Source organism: Neofelis nebulosa, chromosome 13, assembly GCF_028018385.1.
Source record: "Neofelis nebulosa isolate mNeoNeb1 chromosome 13, mNeoNeb1.pri, whole genome shotgun sequence".
NCBI classification, from domain to species: Eukaryota; Metazoa; Chordata; class Mammalia; order Carnivora; family Felidae; genus Neofelis; species Neofelis nebulosa.
The window spans coordinates 87,070,276-87,091,793 of NC_080794.1; the positions used below are offsets into that span (position 1 = coordinate 87,070,276).

General features: G+C 52.5%; 1 protein-coding gene across 4 annotated transcripts in view; it reads left to right on the top strand.

The window, feature by feature from the left end:
• DOCK1 (dedicator of cytokinesis 1) overlaps positions 1–21,518 on the top strand; it is a 528,588-nt gene that overhangs the window by 98,654 nt on the left and 408,416 nt on the right. For all 4 annotated transcript variants that reach the window (XM_058698108.1, XM_058698107.1, XM_058698106.1 and 1 more), the window contains exons 13-19: positions 2,618–2,743; positions 7,499–7,623; positions 8,777–8,875; positions 9,840–9,912; positions 15,310–15,413; positions 15,776–15,959; positions 20,785–20,882. In XM_058698108.1, the coding sequence (XP_058554091.1) occupies positions 2,618–2,743; positions 7,499–7,623; positions 8,777–8,875; positions 9,840–9,912; positions 15,310–15,413; positions 15,776–15,959; positions 20,785–20,882 (809 nt within the window). The remainder of the gene's footprint in view (positions 1–2,617; positions 2,744–7,498; positions 7,624–8,776; positions 8,876–9,839; positions 9,913–15,309; positions 15,414–15,775; positions 15,960–20,784; positions 20,883–21,518) is intronic.

A 21,518-nucleotide genomic window follows, 5' to 3' on the forward strand; every position in this document is an offset into this window, starting at 1 on the left:
ATGATCTCCCCTTGCACGTAGACACGTGTCCCTTGACTTGCTCTGCTCCACTGGAGGACACGGCCCCCTCAGGGGCCTGTCTGCTCTCCTTTCAAGAGACCTCTCCTGAAGGTCCACAGGAACACCAACCTGTGGTCCTTTTACGTGAATTAGAAATAGGGCGTCCATCCTCTCAGTGAGTCGGATGCAGGCAGCGCTTGGGCTCCCAGCTTGATGAGCAGAGTGTGGGCTGGGTTTAGCTCCCCACTCGCCTTTCTTTGCCAGGGCCTTGTGCAGTGCACATCCTGAGCAAGGATACCTCTGTCCCTATGTGGGTGCCACCCCCTGACATCTCTTTAGGGACCTCCTTTTATGGGTTATGCTTTCCTCCTCTTTCCTCAAACTTTCCCTCTCATGATTTGGAGTTTTATATTTTAAAGAGAAGGGAAAACAACAGGAAAGGAAGGACAAGGAAAACACCATGCATAGAACAGTCTACCTTAGAAAACACGTCTGTCTCTGTGTATTGGCTCGCTCTCTCCGAGTTTCTCAACAGAGAGGCTTATATCTCCTCCCTCTGACCTTCATCTATGTTCCTTCCTTGCCCTCCCGTCGGCGTCGCCCCCTCCCGTCTTCACCAGGGGTGCACTTGCTGAGGACCTCCGGAACACCCTGGGTGCTCAGCGCCGTGGACACTGCCCTTGTTGCTTGGGCTGCGTCTTGTGCCGCTCACCACCTTGCTGCTACCCCCCTGGGTTTTCCCTGCTTGCTCTGGCCTCTGAGGTCCTTTGTGAGCTTTAAGTGTCGGGAGTTCTGTGCTTCGTAGAGGATCTTCTTCCTCTTCTTGCCCTTGCCCTTCCTCTTCCGGGCGTCCCCAGGATACGGGGTTTCCTGGCTCCGGGAGTGGCATCCCCGCTCCTCCTATTGGCCATGCGCACAGCTGTCCCCATCTCTGCAGAGCCGCCCCTTCTCCCTCCGGTTCTGGTCTGACCTTCAGGCAGGTGGCTCCGTTCCCGCCGGCGGTGGGATGAGTCCTGGGTTCCTGCAGTGGCTTCTCTGCTGGGGTTCCTCACGTGGCTCTGAACTCCCACCCTCCTGCCTGTCTGTGGGCCATGCCCACATGGCCACCAGAGTTCTGGTACTCGCCCCTCTTGCCAGCCTGCCCTCGCCTTCAGATGGGGCAGTTCCCACCATGGCTGGCAGGGTCCCTGCTGCCCTTCCTCGCTTCATCTCCTGCCTCTCCCCCTGCGGCTCGGGACTCCAGGCGCCTGGGGGTGGGGTGGAGGTGGGGGGAGATCTTCTGATCTCTTGTGATGTCTCTTCCTCAGGTGAGCCTCTGTGAGCCCCAGGATTGCAGCCTTGGGGACCCAGTTTCCAGGTGCCCTGGACTTTTCCTTAGAGAGTTCTTTGCTGTTGCAGATTTCACCGAGGCTATGAGTTTAGGGCTTGACTCCTGGAATAGAAGCTAAGTCCCTGGCGGGGATATAGTGAGTGTTTGCTCTGTGTCTACAGTGCCCAGTGTGTGTTGGGCACACAGTAGGTGCTTATTAGACAGCTTTGAGTAGATCAGAGACACCGTCTAGTTGGCAGGAGGAGAGGGGTTCACCTGGCAGAGAACAGAATGTCATCAGTGACTGTGGGCTTTCTCAACCACAAGTGACATACATCTTTGCAGAGGACAGATGTCTCCAGGCCAGCTGCTAGCAGACAGGAAGCCCGAGGAGAAGGGTGTGAGGTGTGGGGTTTCATCAAGCCGAGCGGCTCTCGGTAGAAGCAGCCTCAGGTGAGCACGCCTTGTGTGGGAACGCCAGGCGTCTCCCGGGCCTGCCTGGAATGCACATCATTTGTGGGTGGGGTCTCGGTTTTCCCGTCTGCCTGCTACTGAAGGCAGCGTGCTGAGCTAAGCAGTGATGAATTGTCCCTGCTCCCTGGAAGCATGCATCTAGGGGAGGAATAGCTGGACAGACCGATACACAGACAGACACACAAAAGAGTAGCGTGAGTGAGAGCAAACGCCTTTATATTCTGATGCGGATTTGGGTCCTGCTGGGCTGAGTGGCCAGGGAGCAAGCAGGCCAGGCCTCTGAGGTCCCCGAGATGGAGACCTGAACGTGACAGCTGATGGTGACGGCCTCCTTTCCCACTTGGGAGAAAGGCCCTGTCTTTGAAAATTTCTGAGAGAGCCACGCAACTGACTTGTGTTCTGCCTTTGATTTCATTACCCTGTGTCTGCTCTACTCCCTCTTATTTTTGCCTTCTGTTCGCTTGCTGCACGAGGGTATTGTCTCCAGAGTGCAACTCTGCATCAGCTTTGTGGAGGGAGAGGCTGGCACATGCACTCTCGGCTCCCAGGCCCTAGCAAGTTCACTCTGTCCTCCCCACGGCATCCCTTCCATCCTGTTCAGAGGGTTTCAGAGCCTTCCTGCCCTGTCCCCACCCCCCTTGGAGGGGAGAGCAAGTGGCGGCCGGAGCATTTGTTCGTCCTTTGCTGTGATGTTGTGAGGCGGAGGGACCGGGCTGCCTTGGCCGTGCGGGGTGGCTCGCTGCCTGCCTTCTGGGAAGGCCAGGTGCTGGTGTCCTGAAATCTTTCAGAAATGTATAAGCTAAAACATGACTCACGCATCCATTGCTTTTCTAGGTTTGTGGGTAACGTTGAAATTACTTCCTGGAGATATCAATCAGATTAGAAAAGAATTTCCTCATTTAGTGGACAGGACCACAGCGGTGGCTCGGAAGACGGGGTTTCCGGAAATAATCATGCCTGGTAAGAACGGGTTCCTTGCGTGCCTCTGGGTGCAGTGTGGATGTGGCCGGCGTTTGGGGCGTTTGTATCGCTGGCCACAAAGAGCAGTGCGAGGACAGTGACCGGCATGCAGAGGGTTGAGCTGGTGGTGGGTGATGTGTAAACCCCAGGGTGGTCATGGATCATTCCCGCAGGCAGGAGCCGTGGCCAGAGTGAGCGCCGACCACCTAGGTTCAGACCGAGGGGAGGCGGCTTCTCTTGGTTGTAATAACCTGTGAAGGCTAGGGGAGCGACTTCTGACAGTATCATAATAAGGACAAGCAGACGAAACGAGCATTTCCAGAACCCAGTCCTGAGAACTTGAGATGGGTTTCTACCACCAGCTGGAGCGAACGTCGTTGTTGTAAGCAAACCCTTTACCGTCCCGTATTCCAGTGTTACCCTTAATCCAGATGCCTTGTGGTTTGTCTCTGCCCCACATCATCTGGTGAAAAGAATGGAGGTTAGACGTTGCACCGCCTGGCCTCAAGGACTGCGTGTGCTGGGTTGTGTAACACGTGTAGTGTAATAAGGGCAGCGGGTCATGGGGCTTTCTCCGGGACCGCGCGGGATTCCCCTTGGGTTCTGATCAACGGATCCATCGTGGTGGTTGGTTCACGGTTCACTCTAGGATGAAGGTAGCCCTTTTATGATGGTAACGTGGGTTCACGGTGATGATCCTGCAACAGCTTTAGAATCAGCCGGAACATGTTAAACTTAAGGGGGCACAATTTAGATAAACAGACCCTACTGTGTTCCTGGTCCTCGGGGTAGGTTGTGGGTTAAATGTGTCCTCACCACAGTGCTCCCGAGCCTCGAACCCCAGTCTTCAGCCCCAGAAGTGAGATTGCAGGACCTGGAATCTGGTCTGCGCTTTTCCTTTGTGCTCCGGCTCGTCCCTGGCTCTGTGGCCCTGGGTGAGGCCCTGACCTCCCTCAGCTGTGGTCCGCGGCTCTGAAGAATGAGAGTAATGATCATTCCTACCTGTAGGGCGGGTGGGAGTTGGGCTCCTCTAGGGCAGAAGTAACAGAAAGCACAAGGCCAGGACACATGGCCAAAGCCTGAGGATATTCATCGGCTCACGCACCTGAGCGCGAACCTGGGAGTCAGCCCGGGCACTGGCTCCATCCCTCTGTAGCAACCTCTGCCAGTTGTCCTCTTTGCATGTTGACTTCATCCTCTAGCAGGCCCCCATGGCTCCCGTTTCTTCCCAGACCCCAGTGACCTGGGGAAGATGGCATGCTTTTGACCCAGTGTTTCCCAGCAGTGATGTTCTGAGCAGCATTCAGACTGGCTCACTCAGTTCCCTGCTCTGCGGCCCCCCGGACAGTGATGGGCCGGGTGACGGAACGGGCACCTTAGCCACCTAGAGCTTTGGTGAGGTCAGCTCCTTCCGACGGCAGGGGTCGTGTGAGGGAGACGTGAACACCCGACAGATGTTTGGAGAGACAGCTGATCAGAATAAGGAGGGGCAGACATGAACGTGTACACCTGGCACCTGCTTAGTCCCTGTTACTCATGACACGTGTTACTCATGATACTGAAGATTGCTCAGGCCCGGTCATGGATTCTAAGCTTTCGAAACCAATGACGGACTCCCGTGTAAAAATTAATCTCATATTTACTTTTCAGTTTTCAGATAACATTCACAGTAGTAACATGATTTGATCCTCACGAGATCTTGGGGAAGATCCTTTACGTCCGTGGGATACTTTTTTGGTTTGCAGATAATGCTCACGTTAATAATTTGGCTTGATCCATCTGAGGATCTTGAAAGCCGACAAATTGGCGTTGAGCTAATTGAGAATCCAGGTTCAGCCGCAGCCTGAAGTTACATAGCTAATGAGCAGTAGAAATGGGGCCAAACCTCCTCACATTCAAAGATTCCCTGTGGTGTCCCTTTAAAAGGGCCTTGCTGTACATTTGCAGGGAGAGCTATCCACTCATTGTGCATGCTATCAGAGATCTTGTTTTGGTTATTTTAGGGCTGTTAGGGACATGTTCGTTCGTTCTTTCTTTCTTTCTTTCTTTCTTTTTTAATGTTTGTTTTTGAGAGAGACACAGAGTGTGAGTGGGAATGACAGAGAGAGAGAGGGAGACACAGAATCCAAAGCAGGCTCCAGGCTCTGAGCTGTCAGCACAGAGCCCGACGCGGGGCTCGAACTCACAGACTGTGAGATCATGAATGGAGCTGAAGTTGGGCGTTTAACTCACTGAGCCACCCAGGCACCCCTGGGACCTATTCTTTCTGCTACCTCTGTCTTTTGGGGCTGTTGTGGGTCATTAGGTACTCCAGCTGGTAAATGAGTGTGAAAGACATCTCAAATTGGTTAGGCTGGATCACAGTGGCTCACCGTACAGGAAGGAAATATGACATCCAGGACTATATTATAAAACCGAGGACTACCTACTGCGGGTACGAGTCAAGTCTGTAAGCAGCAAATCGATTTGGAGTTCACAGTGGATGTATCACCTGCATGTGTATTTGAGATGAAATTTATAGATTAGGATGACGTTGTGCATTGATCTTGGGTGGTCTTAGGATGGCTTCATGTTCAGAGCGAGACCCAGAAAACTTGGAACTCATACTGATCATGTTTCCCTTTATAATTGTTCAACTGAAAAAGTTAAGCCACGAAAAGAATCTACTAGTAGATTCTTGGGGCAGCCGTACAGGTGACTGTTGTTCCGGCAGGTTCTGTGTGTTAAGTCGGGAGTCAGGGCTCCCGTCGTGTGGGATTCTAGCTAGAATGAGTCACCATGTTCTCTCCGTGGCTGAGGAATGACTGACGGGCCGTGGGCGCTTCCCCAGGCCCCCTGAGGGAGAGATGGCATGGGGTGTTTTCTCTCGGATCCCTGGCCGTTAGCTTGGTAGAGCGTGTGCATTGTCCCCTCTTGCCCCATCTTGTGGAGGTGTGTGTCTCCTTTGCACAGTGGGAGAGCCTGCCATTGTTGGGTCTTCTACCTGTTTGTGAGCCCTGGGAAAACCTGCAGTTGGTCCGAAGGATCCTGGCGGGGAGCAGAATTTTTCTCTGAGCTGGGAAGGTGGCCAGAGGCTTGCGTGTGGCGAAGGGAGAGTTCTCATGGAGTCCACTCACGTCTGCTTCCAGCTCCTTCCTCCCCAGAACGAGAACCCTGTGGCCCTGGTGGCCTCCTCCGAGGGCAGGCTTGTGAGTGCCCGTGTGTGGAGTTTATCTCCTGTACACCCCATTTGTGGGTGGCCCTGAGTATGGATGTCTAGGCCAAGAGGAGAGTGAGACTCACCGCCCCCCTGCCCCCAGCGTGTGACGGCCGTCTGGCCGATGAGGCCTGTAGAAAGCTCTTGTAGCCCCTTTTGATTATGGCTTTTGTGCTTTGGTAGAATTTACGGGCTGAGGGATCACTCAGACTGCCCTGCCTTATTGATGAGGCTGTTTAGCGGCGGGTGGCAGGGGAGGTTAAGTGACGTGTTCGTGGTCACTCAGGGATTAGCGGCAGGTGTTGGCCCGGAGGCTCTGCCTCCTGCCCTTGGCCCCACGTTCCATCACTCTTAGCTTCTCGCTCGGTCGATATCACGGACTGCAGTCATGTTTCCTCTCCCAGCAGCTCCGGTGGCTGTGGCTGCAACCCACTGGGATTATTATAATAACAGCTTTTAAATGAAGGCTTAATTTAATAGTTGGATACATTAAAAGCCAGAATAGAGCAGTAAAAAAACAAAACAAAACCCAAAAAGACCAACCTCCCCTCCCCCCCCCCCCCCCACACCAAAACAATAAAGCAAGGGGATTTTTTTCTTAAGGGATTCTTGTTCTTTGCACACGGTGGGCCGTTCACTGCCTGTGGTGAACCTGCTCCTCACATCCCTGTGGGAGAGCAGGTGGGTCTGGCGTGGGAGGTGGCCAGACAGACAGCAGGGTTGCAGTCGCTGGGTAGTGTTATGTGCTCTAAATCATGATGCTAACGAAGCTTGCTAAGTTTTCCCAGTCGGCCCATTACCAGGGGCCTCGTGTGCTCTCGGTAGGAAGAAGCGTTTTGAGCTCGTTTGTTGTGTGTGGGGTTTTGTCTTTTGTTCCTGCTTCTGTTTTGCACAACTATGGCCTGACTCACTTTACAATGCACAGATCTGTTTCGTTCTGCTCCCTGTGGACCTTCTTCAGGTTCCTGACCGCTGCCCACCGGAGGAGACAAGATCCGTGCAGAAAGCTGTCTCTTGACCCACCCCTAGTCCCTGATCCCAGACATCGACTCAGAACGTTGGCTTGGGGTTCTGGTTCTCAGTCAGCTTTTCATTTAAGTCCTTAGAAAAATGTAGAGGAAGCCAATATTGCTAGCTGTCACTTAATGTTGTGATTTTCTTTGGCTACCCCGACTCAGAGCACGCAGCCAGTGGTCCACCTCGAGATAGTAATGTGAGTCACAGTGGGCCGTAGACTCTGGAGAGGGACAGTCATTGCAAACCCATCGACAGCATTGAAGCCGCTGTGTGTGTGGGCTGCCTCCCGAGGTGAAGAACCACGCAGATCATTAGGGGCCTTGAAATTTTCCTCTTTCTCGTCATCTTATGCTGACGATGCTGAAAACTGCTTTTGTCATGCCTTTAAACGCGAGGCTGTTTTGTAGAAAATATTGCATAATCGTCTAATCCAGTGTTTTGAATGCGCTGCTAGGAGAGGTAGCAAGTTAAGGCAGTTGTGCAGAATTCTCGGTTACATTGTGAATAATGGATTGCCTTTAAAGGTATAATTTCTCCCCCAGGTGATGTTCGAAATGATATCTACGTAACTTTAGTTCAAGGCGATTTTGATAAAGGAAGCAAAACGACAGCGAAGAATGTGGAGGTTACCGTGTCTGTTTATGACGAGGACGGAAAACGGTTGGAGGTATATATTGTGGCCAAGCTTAATCCATAGCGTGGAAGCTTTATTTTCCAAGTGTCTCTTTGGCTCTGCTGCACGATAGAAAAAGACGTGGCTGGGGCTGTGTGACCCCCTTTCTAGGGATGAGAGTTTACTCTTTCCCCTCTTTCTCCAGCTCGCTACAGAGGGCTGGTGTGCACGGGAGCCTGGCAGTCCCGACCAGGGGGTCCCGACCGCCTTTGTTCCCCGGCCGTGTCACCATGCCTCACTTGCCAGTGTAAACCCAAGGCTCAGAGGTCTTGCCCAGCACGGTAGCGGGTCAGGCACTGTTCTGATCACTGTGTGAGAGATGCGGAAACTGAGGCCCAGACAAGTCTTGTTCAGGGTCAGAGAGCTAGCGGGAGGTAGGACTGGGGTCTGGATCCGGGCATCCGACCTCTTGCTCTGCTGGCTGGTGGTGGTGGTTCCCGAGACCTCCTCCTGCGTGGTCGCAGCGGCCGGCAGGACTTGTGAGCTGGGGCAGTGCTCGGAGATGGTGGCCTCCTCGGATGACCGGAGGCCAACCCAGAGCACGTGTCCCTGCCGCCTCCCACTCTGGACCATGGGTGGAGGGCTGGGCTCCCCTGGGCCCACGTGGCGGAGGGCAGTGCCACTGTGCTCACCTGAGGCTCAGCTGTGCTGGGAGGGGTGGGTGGCCCACGTCCAGTGTCACTGCCAGGCAGCGCTGCCCTTGCCACTGGGGCCTCCCCGGTGTTACTTCCGCCGAAGTCGGGTGGTCAGTGTTGACAGCTGGCGGAACAGGAAGGAGTGTCGCCGTCTCCTTTTTGGTCTGAAGCTCTTTATTCTAGACCTACTGAGTGACTCAGGCAACTTCCTTCAGACCTTAATGTTGAGGCTGTTAGGGGTGAGGGGTCGGGGGACGGAGGACAGTATAGCATCTCTGTGCTGATAACCATCAAGATGCTTAAATGGCTGAGAGCAAGATCTTACGCCGGCCACGCCGGCTCCAGATGGATCTGTCCTCCCATTGCCGGGAGCACATTCCATTCGTGCCGGGTTTATTGGCATTCCTGTAGTGCTCTGCTTAGCTCATCTAATGGGGGCAGGAGGTGGGGAGATGTATGCGGTGTCAAGCTCTATGAGGTCTGATGTGAACTCTTTATGCCTTCTTTTAAAGCATGTGATTTTCCCGGGTGCCGGAGACGAAGGGATTTCAGAGTACAAGTCTGTGATTTACTACCAAGTCAAGCAGCCGCGTTGGTTTGAGACCGTTAAGGTATCATTTACATGGTCATTGTATCCCACGGGGTTGATGATGAAATGCTCATTTGTATCCCAAGGAAGTCCCCACCTCCCGCCCAAGCCGGGGCTGCTCGCCAGCGGCCACCCCAAACAGGCAGAGGCGCTCTTGCAACAAAGTCGTTCAAGGTTGCTAAGGAACCACGCTGGCATTTCTTGGAATACATTTGCTCTCATCTCCTCTTGGACATAAAAATAGGACTTTCATGGAGACAAATGACAGGGTCCTTTAAAGATAGCTATTATCTTTCTCTTCTCGGGTCTGTTTGATGTGTGGCCTGCTGTCTTTACACCAAATGGAAAAAAATAGTGGTGACAGCGTACGGAGGGGATCGCTGGGGAGACGAATCCCCTTCCGTGCTGTTACACTCTGCTTTCCTCACGCGGCACGCTGACGTCACCCCGGCAGCCCAGCGTGGCACTCCCCCAGCCCACGTGCCAAGGGCTCGAATACTTGAGACCCCGGCCAAGGGTTGGCTCTACAACACAGATGTCAGATATGAGAGTTTTTAGGGACAGTCTTTGCCGAAGGGCAGCGCGCGTTGGGTCTCCTTGGACTGGAAGTCATGACAAGCAAGCTTTGCTCCCGCCGCCGAGGGCAGGTCCCCGCGGCTGTGGAGGATGTGTGGGCACCTCCAAGAAGGGCTGCCAAGGAAAACGGCAACTCGTACACGTAGACTCTTAACAGGGAGGATCTGAATGTTTACGAAAACCTCTGCTGTCTCGCAGGGTTGGTTTGGCGTCCTTTGCAATATTATCCAGTTTAAATTTTCGGAAGGAAGGTGTTTTGCTTTGGAAAGTCGTACGGGGGATTAGGTATCCAGTGTTTTCATCGCTGCAGTGACGAGGTGTGTGTGGTTGCACCATACCTGCAGTTAGACAGGGTCATTGATGTGAGAAGATACTGTACAGGTGTGAAAGATCCGTTTTCCACTCTGCAGGTGGCCATTCCCATTGAGGATGTCAACCGCAGTCACCTTCGGTTTACCTTCCGCCACAGATCGTCACAGGACTGTGAGTAATCCCTTCATTAGCCCATGGGGTTTTCAAGGGAGAACAGGGGCAAAGCTCAGTAGGCTGTACTCGTCACTTGTTCTGGATTGTTCTGGAAGTTCTAGAACTCGGTTATCCCAACACAGTGCCATCTTAATCCTTTAACTCATTTCCATGTTGACTTGTTTCTAGAAAATGTCACTGACTCTTTTTCCTTGAGCCGATTAGAGGGAGACATGAATTTTCTTGAGTTTTTCCAGCTGCTACTTCCTGTTCTTCCTTTCTGTTTCCTCTCTTCCGTGTGACTCGTAATGCTGTTCCATCCATCGGAAAAGTCACTGAGATACAAGTGGATTTCAAAAATTGGCTCCTCATGCCCTTTGCACTGGAACGGAAACCCTGGAGACCCTTTGTCTTTGTGAGCGGCCCCTGGTGTCTGGATGCAGGCCGAGCTTCTCTCGCAGGAAATGTTGGGACAGCACTGGCTGATGCCGAGATGCCGGGAGGAAAGAATGGGGGACTTGGGTTTTTTTTGTGTGTGTTTATTTATTTAATTTTGAGAGAGTGTGCACACATACAAGCTGAGGAGGGACAGAGAGAGAGAGAGGGAGACACCGAATCCCAAGCAGGCTCCAGGCTCCGAGCTGTCCGCACAGAGCCCCACGTGGGGCTCGGAACCATGAACGGTGAGATCGTGACCTGAGCCAGAGTCAGATGCTTGACTGACTGAGCCACCCAGGTGTGCCAGGATGGGGGTTTGAATCTCTCCCCTTCAAAAAGAGTTATTGATGACTGAAGGTCACCTTGTCACATTCATTCATTGTCTGCTAAAGATGTAGCTCAGTTCTAGACACGGAGATGTTACGAAAGGCAGATAAGTCCTGTGTCTGTACCCACTGGGTAGTGACCTCAGATTTGGGAAAACAATTCACAATAAGAGGGGCGCCTGGGTGGCTCAGTCGGCTGAGGGTCCAACTTCGGCCCAGGTCACGATCTCACAGTTCGTGAGTTCGAGCCCCATGTTGGGCTCTGTGCTGACAGCTCGGAGCCTGGAGCCTGCTCTGGATTCTGTGTCTCCCTCTCTCTCTGCCCCTCCCCTGCTCGCACTTTGTCTCCGTCTCTCTCTCAAAAATAAACATTTAAAAAAATAACAATAAATAGTGAGATTGGCTCCATTTTGTGGGCTGTAGATTTGAGGGAAAGGGTGGTCTGGGGGCCCTGTGTTGCATGGACGACCCTGTGGGTCCTCAGCCCTGGCTGTCGGGCGCCTTCACAGCCATCCGGAGGATAAGAAGGCTTGGTCATCAAGACCGAGCACAATGGAGGCTGCCGAACCCTTGGCACAATGCCTGGCATGGGGTAGGTGCTCCTTAGGAGCCACTGCTGCGTGATGATGTGTCCATCCTCCTTACTGTTCCTGTAAGGGGTTCTGCCTGACCCGGTCCCTTTCCTAGGAGTGTGGTCCAGGAGAGCGGGTACACGCGCAGGGGTCTGAAGCTGGGGGGACGTAGACCCCTCTATGGGGCCGGTGAGGACCCAGGGCCTCGCTGCTGTTCACAAGTGTCGAGGCGTGCTCACGTGGTCCGCGGGGCTGGTGTGCAGAGAGCACGCGTATCAGCCGGAAGACCCACGGGGGCGTGGGATACGGCGGCCGAGGCAGTTGAACCAAGGGGTCCAGACAGCACGGGGCCCGTCGTGATCAGCGGCTATGTGGAGGGGGCGGGCGGAAGTGACCTGTGGCATCATCCTCTCTCTCGTCCTGTCCCCGTGTTTGGGCCGAGCAGGGAAAGGGGGCTTGGGGTTCGAGCAGGGTGGAACAGCAGGGTCGTGAGGGCTGGGCAGCGTGGCCCACGGTGCCCAAGCGTTGCATACTTGCCTCGGGGGCCACATCCAGACCGGCAGGCCGCAGGGGGTGCACGGCGTTCCTTGCTGGCCAGAACTTTGGGAGAAGAACAACTGGTAATAAATGTTTGTGAACATGCATCGTGCCTTTACCGGGCTCCTGGCACGAGCAGTTTTGCTGTACTGTTTCGACTGGTCCTCACAATCACCCCGTGTCCTGTCACTGTGGCCATGGCCCTGCACGTTATGGTTGAGGAAGCTGGGGCCCACGGACTCCCCCTCGGCGGCCCAAAGTCACCCTAGTTAGTCAGTGGGACGACTCTGGTTCAAACTTAGTCTCTATGCCTGAGCGTCCTACTCCCACACCTTGGGGTGAGGTGAGGCCACGTCCATCACCTGGTCTTAGTTTTTCACCTGCTGTCTACCCGTCGCAGAGAAGGTTCTCCTCTTTCTGAATATCATCCTGGGACTCTTGTGGCGTAGGCTGGGGTGCGGGGTGAACGGACCGGGGCGCGTGGATGGGGGACCCAGGGCGGGTCTGTCCTCAGCCAAGGCGTGCGGGGAGCCGTGGGCTCAGCACCCTGCATCAGTGAATCGGCCAGGATGGGAGCGGGCCGCAGGGACAAGGGGGGCACGCTGGAAGGCAAGGACCCAGTTCTGGAATCCATAGGGGGCTTGTCTCTGAGGTAAGCTCCCCCTTCGTAACGAGCTTGTTCTCTCTCGTTAATAAATTACATCAGGGCCCAGCATTTTAATTTTCAAAATCCTTATTTTTCCAGACAGTTTTAAGTACTCATTATAGACAAGATGCTGTCACCCAAACCGCCACCGCACATTTGCGTAATTAATGAGGCTCTCTGCGCCACGGCTTGTGCGGTTTTAGAACCGTGTTGAGCATCAAGAGTGTGATGCCGACGCAGTCCTGAGCTGTCCGCTACGGGAGTGACAGCAGCCAGGGGGTCCCTGTTGCCTCCGCGATCGTGATCTCGGACACGCGGGGTCAGAGATAGGAAGAAGTGAGGCCACAATTCCTCCCCATCCCCCCCCCCCCCCCCCCACACACACACACCTATCACCCACTTTTCCCCTGGACGTGGGCAAGCCAAGGAAACAAGAGCTGGGATTTCTCAGGATGGGACCCGTCCCTGGGGGTTGGGTGATCTACACTCCAGCAACGTGTTAGCAATTCCACATGCACTGGCTCCTGTTTTACCAGAACGTGAGCAGCTGTGCAGCTCCGGGTCCAGCCGGCTGGGGGCTGAGTTCCCCTTGCTCGTAGGGGGCCTGGTCGGGTGGGGCAGCCCTGCCTCCCGTGCCCTTGGCATCCTGTAAGTTTGTTGCCTGCTCGCAAAGGCTGCTGACGAGCACGTAATATGTGCAGTCCGTGGCCTTGACGTCCCGGTGTAGCGTGTTAATGAAAGGTGTGCACTGTTCCTTTGTGCTGCTTTGTGGTAGGATCGGGGAAGCCGTGGGCTGACAGCGGTGGTCATGTGTCCCTGTGAACCCCGGATGCTTTCATGGAGGCATGTCCTTATTGTTTTCACGTCAGCTCAAGGCTAGAAGCATCTGTTCTTTCTCACCTGAATATTAAGATATTTTACGTTTTCTGATGCCCATTCACGAAGTTATATTTTTTTTTGATTCCTAGGGTCCATATTTTTTACCTTCTTCCCTCCCTTTAGTTTGGTTGGTCAGTCATTCATTAATTTATCAAATTAGGCATACTATTTATTGAGCACCTACTTGTGCCAGGAACCGGTGGACACCAGGACTGCACAGATTAATGAGGCACGCTATCTCGTGCAGTGGGGACTTAGGGTAAATATTTTGAGCCCCTGACTCGAGGGGGGTGGATGTGCGCTCCTTCCTTCGACCTCTGTCTTTTCATCTCTAAAAAGAGAATCTGGGATATGTAATTTTAAAGATTATAGCTCTGAAACTCAATGTTTTCCATGCTGTACTCACTTGGCATCTTGCAGAACTCATGCTGAATCTGTTTCGTCGGCAGAGACTCCTCATCCGTCCCTCCTGCGCTGGCCCCTGCCCCCCTCACCACCCACTACTCACCGGTCCCCTGGCTTTCCGTCCCCAAAATGGCCAAGCCTGGGCCCACCTGGGGACTGTGCATTTGGCCACGTCTATTCTGGAAGGTTTACGTCTTGGCTCACGTGTTGTCCCTCTTCTCAGAGACCTCTTCCAACCACCCAGCCCATCGGGACTGTTCCCGCCATTACCCTACCCCACGTCACTGTCATTGAGTGAGAGAACCAGTTCGTTGTCACCTCTCCAAGTAGAACGATGGGGACCGAGTACCTGATAGGTGGCAGGCACCACTGCTCGGTGCTGGGGAGATAGCAGTGACGCGGACGCAGTGTCGCTTGCCTTCCAAAGGCCAGCGCATGAAACGAAGGCTGAACAACAGCTCACACACACACACACACACACACACACACACACACACACACACGTACACACGGCTGGAGCTCTGACAGGGGTGAGGACTGTTATCTCGCTTTGCTCCAGCAGCCGTAACAGAATAGACTGGGGGGCTTCCACAATAGGAATGGGGTTCTGGAGGCTGGGAGTCTGAGGGTAGGGTGCCAGCACCCTGGGTTCTGGCGAGGACCCTCTCCAGGGTTGTGAACTCACACAGAGGAAGAGAGCTCTGGGGTCTCTTTCTCCTTTTTTGACGGGTACTGGTGCCGGAGGATCGGCACTTCACCCTAGTGACCTCACTAGCCTCAAGCACCTGCCTACGGGACACATCTCCACTGTAGTCACGTGGTGGAGGGCTAGGGCTCCAGCCCCAGACTGGGGTGGGGTGGGGGGGCACACAATTCAGTCCATAGCACTTATGAAGAAAAATGCATCAGGGGAGGGGAGAGTGTGACCAGTTTCTAATTTACTCTGTTAGACGGGCTGGTCACCTCGGAGTAGGCGGTACGTCCGCAGAGATTTGAATGAAGTGAGGGAACGAGTCTCACGCGCAGGTACGTGGGGAGGGAGCTTTGTTGCCAAAGAGAACAAATTTACACATCCGTGTGTTCACCCCACCTGAATTTATACTAGGGGATGCTATAGGGTAGGAGTCTGTTCTCTTGTTCCATATTGATTGCCAGTTTTCCTAGGGAACGGTCTGTCCTTTCTGGACTGTCACCTGCCTCGCGTCTCCAGACCCTGTGGTTCGCACTGGTCTGAGTATCCCGATGTTAATTAAGCCACAGCATCTTCCTTGTTAGCATTTCCCGGTCACTCCTGGTTGCTAGGATTGCAGGCTTGCCTCCATGGCCTTCTTCAACATCATCGTGCTACCCTTGACCTTGGGAATCAGGCTTCAGGTTTGCCGAGGAAAGGCCCGCGTGAGATCTTGGTCGCAATAACTTTGAATTTACAAGATTAATTTGAGCTCAAGTGAGGAGCCTTCCTCTGGTTAACTTCGTCCATTTCTCCATTTGTCTGTGTTTACTGTAATCCAGTGCGGTTTTGTAGTGTTTTCATGAAGGTAGGCCTCGCAGCATTTTATGATGCTAGATTGTCATGATGGCAGTTGATGACGATGATTGGTTTCTCTTGCAGCTAAGGATAAATCTGAGAAAATATTTGCACTAGCATTTGTAAAGCTGATGAGATACGATGGGACCACTCTGAGGGACGGGGAGCATGATCTCATCGTCTACAAGGTATACCACTTTATTGGTGCCCTGTTGCTAGTATGGACTCTTTCACCCGTCTCTGGGCTTCCTGGCCTGAGCTGACACTTCCTCTCTTTGTGAGAAAGCTGCTCTCTGGCTACAGTTCGTTATCTAAGTGAACATTGCAGATGACCAGCCTTTTGGCTGTTCCTGATGAGAGAGGATGATGTACGATAAATGTTAACATGAATTAATCTACAGGAATAAGGGAAATCATTAAAATAGTTTAGCAAATGAAAAAGAGCAAATATCATGATGGTTAGAAGGATTGAGGATAGCAAGGGATAGGAAAGAATTAGGTGTCGGTCCTTTGTGACTCGTGTTTGACATGCGTGTAATTAAACCCACAGGCGGAGGCAAAGAAGCTGGAGGACGCCGCGACGTACCTAAGCCTGCCCTCCACGAAGGCAGAGCTGGAAGAAAAGGCGCACTCTGCCACGGGCAGGAGCATGCAGAGTCTTGGAAGCTGCACCATCAGCAAAGATTCCTTCCAGATCTCAACACTGGTGTGTTCCACGAAACTTACCCAGAACGGTGAGTTTGGGGACAGACCCGTGTCACCCCGCGGTTTCCCTCCCCCACCCGAGTCCTGCTCGTGCTCCTCGTTCAGCAGCGGAAGCTTCGGCAGGAGCAGGATCACTGTCCGTGGGTCATTCACGCATCCTCCGGGATGGACGGTGTGGGCATCCATGGACTAGCAGGGAGCGTGACATCCATTGTGCTTCAAACTTCACTATAGTTTTGGTCTAAGGATTAACCTTAAAGAGAGATAAACCAGTGGGCTTGCTTTAAAAGAAAGGTTTTTGGCCAAAGGAACACAGCACGGCGTAAGGGGAAGAAAACACGAGACTTGGAGTCAGAGCAAAGACGTGCCTCTGAGCCCTTGCTCTGTGCTAATCCTGGAAGTGACCTTGAACGGGGGCCTCTGACACCGCCTGAACCTCATTTCCTCATCTAGGCACATATGCAGGTGTAACGTCTGTCTCAAAGGGCCTGGCGGGGGTTATGTGAGCTGGAGGGTCTGAGGTGCCCACTCTGTGTGTACCTTCCCGTCTCCCAGCTACTCACTGAGATAATTACCAGTTACCTTTTTTTTTTAGTTTGTTTTTTTTAACATTTATTTGTTTTTGAGAGAGACAGAGACAGAGTGTGAGCTGGGGAGGGACCGAGAGAGAGGGAGACACAGAATCGGAAGCAGGCTCCAGGCTCTGAGCTATCAGCATAGAGCCCGACGCGGGGCTTGAACTCACGAACACTGAAATCATGACCTGAGCTGAAGTTGGATGCTCAACCGACTGAGCCACCCAGGCGCCCCTTTAGCTTTTTCAAGCTACAGAGTCACCCTCTGTTTTTTTTTCTTTTTCTTTTTCTTTTTTTTATTAAAAAAATTCTTTTTATGTTTATTCATTTTTGAAAGGCAGAGAGAGACAGAGCACAAGCAGTGGTGGGGCGGAGAGAGAGGGGGACACATAATCCGAAGCGGGCTCCAGGCTCCAAGCTGTCAGCACAGAGCCCGACGCAGGCCTTGAACCCACAAACCGTGAGATCATGACCTATGCTGAAGTCAGACGCTCAACCGACGGAGCCACCCAGGCTCCCTCAGTTACCTTTATTTTTAAAGGTTGGTTTTGGTGGCCCTTCTAATTCCCCTGGTGGTGAGATAAGGCACCGGCTGATGAAGCACACTGAAATGCAGAGTCAGGTGGTGCCTGTGCTGGGCCGGCCGGCTGCCTTGAGTTGTTCCCACCGCTTGCGGAGTCCCCAGCAACGTGGCTGTGTGGCCAGGGGCACTTCTTACTCACAGCACACTGGACGCGGCAGTCCCTTCTGTATACTTCCTACCTTTAAAAATTGCATCCCCCAAATGTGAGCATATCACAGCTGTGCAGGGTGACTTTATGCTCTCTTGAAACTCAGCTGAAAAATCCAATTTGCCCTCTTAGCCACCCAATATGGATTTTGATTATTAATGTTTGTTGCTATCTTGAATTGTGTCCCTGGGGATTGTCTGTAAATCTTGGCAGGAGTCTCAGATTTGCCCGAGGGGTAGTCACTGTTTGCACCTTAACAGGATCAAAGGGGACAGAGTAACCCTCTCCTCTGGAAGCCATGGCATTGGATGGGAAAGAGGGCTGGGCAGTCGGGTGTGCAGGCCCCGTTCCAACTTTCCGGGCCCGCCTTCTCCACTCCGTTGTATTACGCTGTTTAGAAGGTGCTTCCTCACTGCTTGGCTCGTGAGTCAGCTGTGCGGGGGAACCTGGGGGATGCATGAAGCCCATTGGGATACGTCTCTCTAATGTCTTCATCATCACGGTTTGCCCTAAGCATTGCCCTAAGCTGGTGGTAGTCAGTAATCTCCGTGAGCAATTGTAAAGCCTTAACTGGGCATCGGGGTTCTGTGTAAGCATGGGGAGGGCTGCAGAAAACACGGGGGGCTTGTGCGTTTAGTGCCCAGGGAGCACATGGTCAGCAAGGCAGGTGCTGGTTTGGGACCGCGTTATGGAAAGGATGCCCCCACGGGTCAGATGTTACTCTCTGGATACCACCCTGGTAGTTCACTAGTCTGATGGCTACACCGCCCAGGGCCTCCTTGAACTCAGGGCAGTGGCAGCCTCTCCGGGGAGTCACTGCCCCATGCATGTGACGCTTCAGCTTTCCATTACGTGCTGGAAAAAATGAGAGCTGCTGTGTATTGTCATTTTCACTACACAGGACGCCACCGCCTTATGCTTGGGTCACGTTCCAGAAGCACGTTTGGAAATTGTTATTTGGAACTTGAACACGTTTTCCCCATCCAAACAACGTCCCGAAGAGCAGTTAGGTTGGGAGGCTCCCCCACAGAATCCTTCATAACCCACGTATGGCTGGAGAAGGGGACTGTGAACGAGAACTCTCCAAGGTGTTGGTTAAGTGGCAGGCATCTCCCCGGGGGTGATGTTGACCTCTCCTCGCACCTCCTGACTCCTCGGCCGTCATCAGTCACAGGGTAATTCCTTCCCTGGAACTGAGGGAGCGAGCACCCTGCTATTGGCAGCAGCGGTTGCCGGGCAACGAGGAGATTCCGACGTGATGCTCACTGAGAGTAAAGGGGGCATCTTTTGTCTTTCACTGCACACCAGCCAATGATTCCTCTTTTTGGGATGGTGGTGTGGCAGGTGGTGTGCAAGATGGAGCTGCCCCACTTGGCGTCTGAGCACTGAGTCCCAGAGTCTCATTCAGGGAGTCATTTTTCTGCAGCCATGATTTGTTCCTGCGAAGTTCCGTTACTTAGGGAAAAGCAGTGGCTGAATTATTCATCGAGGTTTGTATTAAACATCTCTGTTCTCAGCATTACTGGATGCTGTGGGGGATAAAAAGGGAAGTTGAGGATGTGATTCCTCTCCTCAATTAGCTTCCTATGTAATTAGAGAGAAGTCACAAGACACAGAATTGATCATGGCCAAGCCGCGGTGGCTCCCAGGGATGAGGGCTCGGACAGGGAGCGCTGGTCTGACCCTGCTAGCGGGGGGCTGGTCAAGCTGTTTTCTTAAAACATGCTCTCCCTCCTTGGAGGTGTTCTTATGCTGGCCGGTTGTACCTTTTCTCAGATTTAAGATACCGACATCAGCCTAAGCCTCCCTCACACCGGAAGTGCCGCTAACTTTGCGGGAATGGAATCCAGATAAGTAACTAGTTTCCATTGAAAAAACACTGATAACTCTCATGAGGTGGAAATCTCCCTTAACCCTGGCACCTAGGGCATGTCTGGGCAGGATGTGGCCTTTCTCATACTCCATCTTCATTTACAAATGAAAACATGTTAGTTTTCACGATGAATGGCTAAAATTTTTCACTTCCTCATCATCTTGTGGATGGACAGCCACTGCTGTCTGTCTTCATGCTGGGTAGCTTGCTGAGCACTTTCTCCACATCACACCATTTAATCCTGGCACCAACCTTCCAGTTGGGCAACATCGTACCCATCCTTCAGATAGGTAAATTGAGTGAGGTTAGTTGCCCAAGGTCATATGGTGGTGATGTGGCCCAGCGGGCATTCGAGCCTACAGCTTACTCATTGCCCAGTGCTCCTGGGTACCGTCCCTCTTCATTGTCAGTGTTCCCCCCTTCCCCCCCCCCCCCATTAGCTGTCCTTGGGGGGAGGGCAAATAAAGGAGAATGTATGTTTTGGTGATCATCACACGAATGCCTTTTGCGTGGTTTAGTCCTTAGCAAGTGTCTTATGTCCCCTGAAATGCTAAAATTATATTGCCAAAATTGTATTTTTCTTTTCATTATGAACTAGGTTTTTTTTTTTTTTTAATGGAGATACTTTGCGTAGCTGAAGTTTCTTCCCGATGAGCATAAACAGTCACTTGGAGGCACTTTGCTAATTGTGTTTTTTTTCACATAATGGGATATTAATATACTTTCAAGTGGAGAATGTGTGGGCACATGTTCTTTCCTAGAGATGCTTTGGATTCTGTCTTCGTGCCTTAAAGAACATCTTGCTGTCTTAAACAAAATCATCTCCGGACATTGTCTTCCGCACTTAGTCTGTAAAAATGCATCCATTCAGTCTGTGGTTTTTCTATGAGAAAACAAACCAGATAAAATTCAACCATAGGAGACAAACAGCCATGGTGGGTCAGGCCACGATGAGGGCAGTGGTTGCCCCTTGGCCCAGGCTTCCCGTCACCTTGTAGTTTCTGTACCTGAACGTGCATTTCTTATTTTATGTTATTTAATTAAAAAATAAATAAGTAAAAGCCATGTTCTCAGATAGGAAAAAACCCACTTGGTATTTCAGGACCGCACTTGATGGGCCAGCAGCCTTCTTCCAGACCCTCTGCTGGTCTGAATCTACCTTCTTGCAGGTTGAAAAGTTCAGCCCTTTTTTCTAAAGCTCCTGAATGCATTTTTTTTTTAAGTTTATTTATTTTGAGAGAGAGAGAGAAAGAGAGAGCACATGAGCCGGGGAGGGGCAGAGAGAGAGGGAGAGGGAGAATCCAAAGCAGGCTCTCTGCACTGTCAGCACAGAGCTTGACACGGAGCTCAAACTCATGAACCAGGAGATCATGACCTGAGCTGAAATCAAGAGTCGGACTCTTAACCGACCGAGCCACCCAGGTGCTACGCCGAATGCAATTTTAAGCTTCGACCTGGAATCATTTCATGGTAAATGTGGTCGGAAGTCATGTATTCAGCCATTCGAGGTGTCAAGTATGTTCTAGAAAGTAATGAAGTTTTTAGCGGGAGGAGGTTTCCAAGCAGGGCTGATCGCTCTGTTTCAAAGTTCTATGGAGAACCTCACCGGACGCGTGACGAAGGGAGACCAGGTTCTTGCCGCGAAGATCTGATGTCCGTTGTTCTCTGTTTCCAGTGGACCTGCTGGGGCTGCTCAAGTGGCGCTCCAACACCAGCTTGCTGCAGCAGAACTTGAGGCAGCTGATGAAGGTCGATGGTGGCGAAGTAGTGAAGGTAACGCAGACCCCGGGGGTGGGGCATGGTGTGGTGTTCTTCCATGTGTGGGCGGATCCAGGCACTGCCTGCTCGGTAGCATGCGATTCCGTCAGAATCCCTCCGTCAGGTGGCTTCTGGTGGTTGTTGCCATGCACCTCCACGTGGACAGACTCCACCTTGGGTTCCGGTTGGTAGGGTGGTCTGGCTTCACGGGAAAGGAAACGGGCTTTGGATTCAAGCCGGTCTTGGGTTCTGGCTCAGGACGTCAGAGCACTGAGAGCCTTGTCATGGCTGTTTGCTTCCCGTGTGATCTTGGACTCGTTTCTTAACCTCCCACAGAACTCTGGAGAAATGTTAGGTGCCCTCTTGAATCTTCATCTGCAAGATAGGACAGTCAGACTAGGGTGATCCGAGATCCTTGGAGTGCTCCAATTCTAGAATTCTTTTCTTTTTTTTAATGTTTATTTATTTTTGAGAGAGAGAGAGCGTGAGCCGGGGAGGGGCAGAGAGAGAGGGAGACACAGAATCCGAAGTAGGATCCAGGCTCTGAGCTGTCAGCACAGAGCCTGATGCGGGGCTTGAACCCATGAACCATGAGATCATGACCTGAGCTGAAGTCGGACGCTTAACAGACTCAGCCACCCAGGCTCGTCA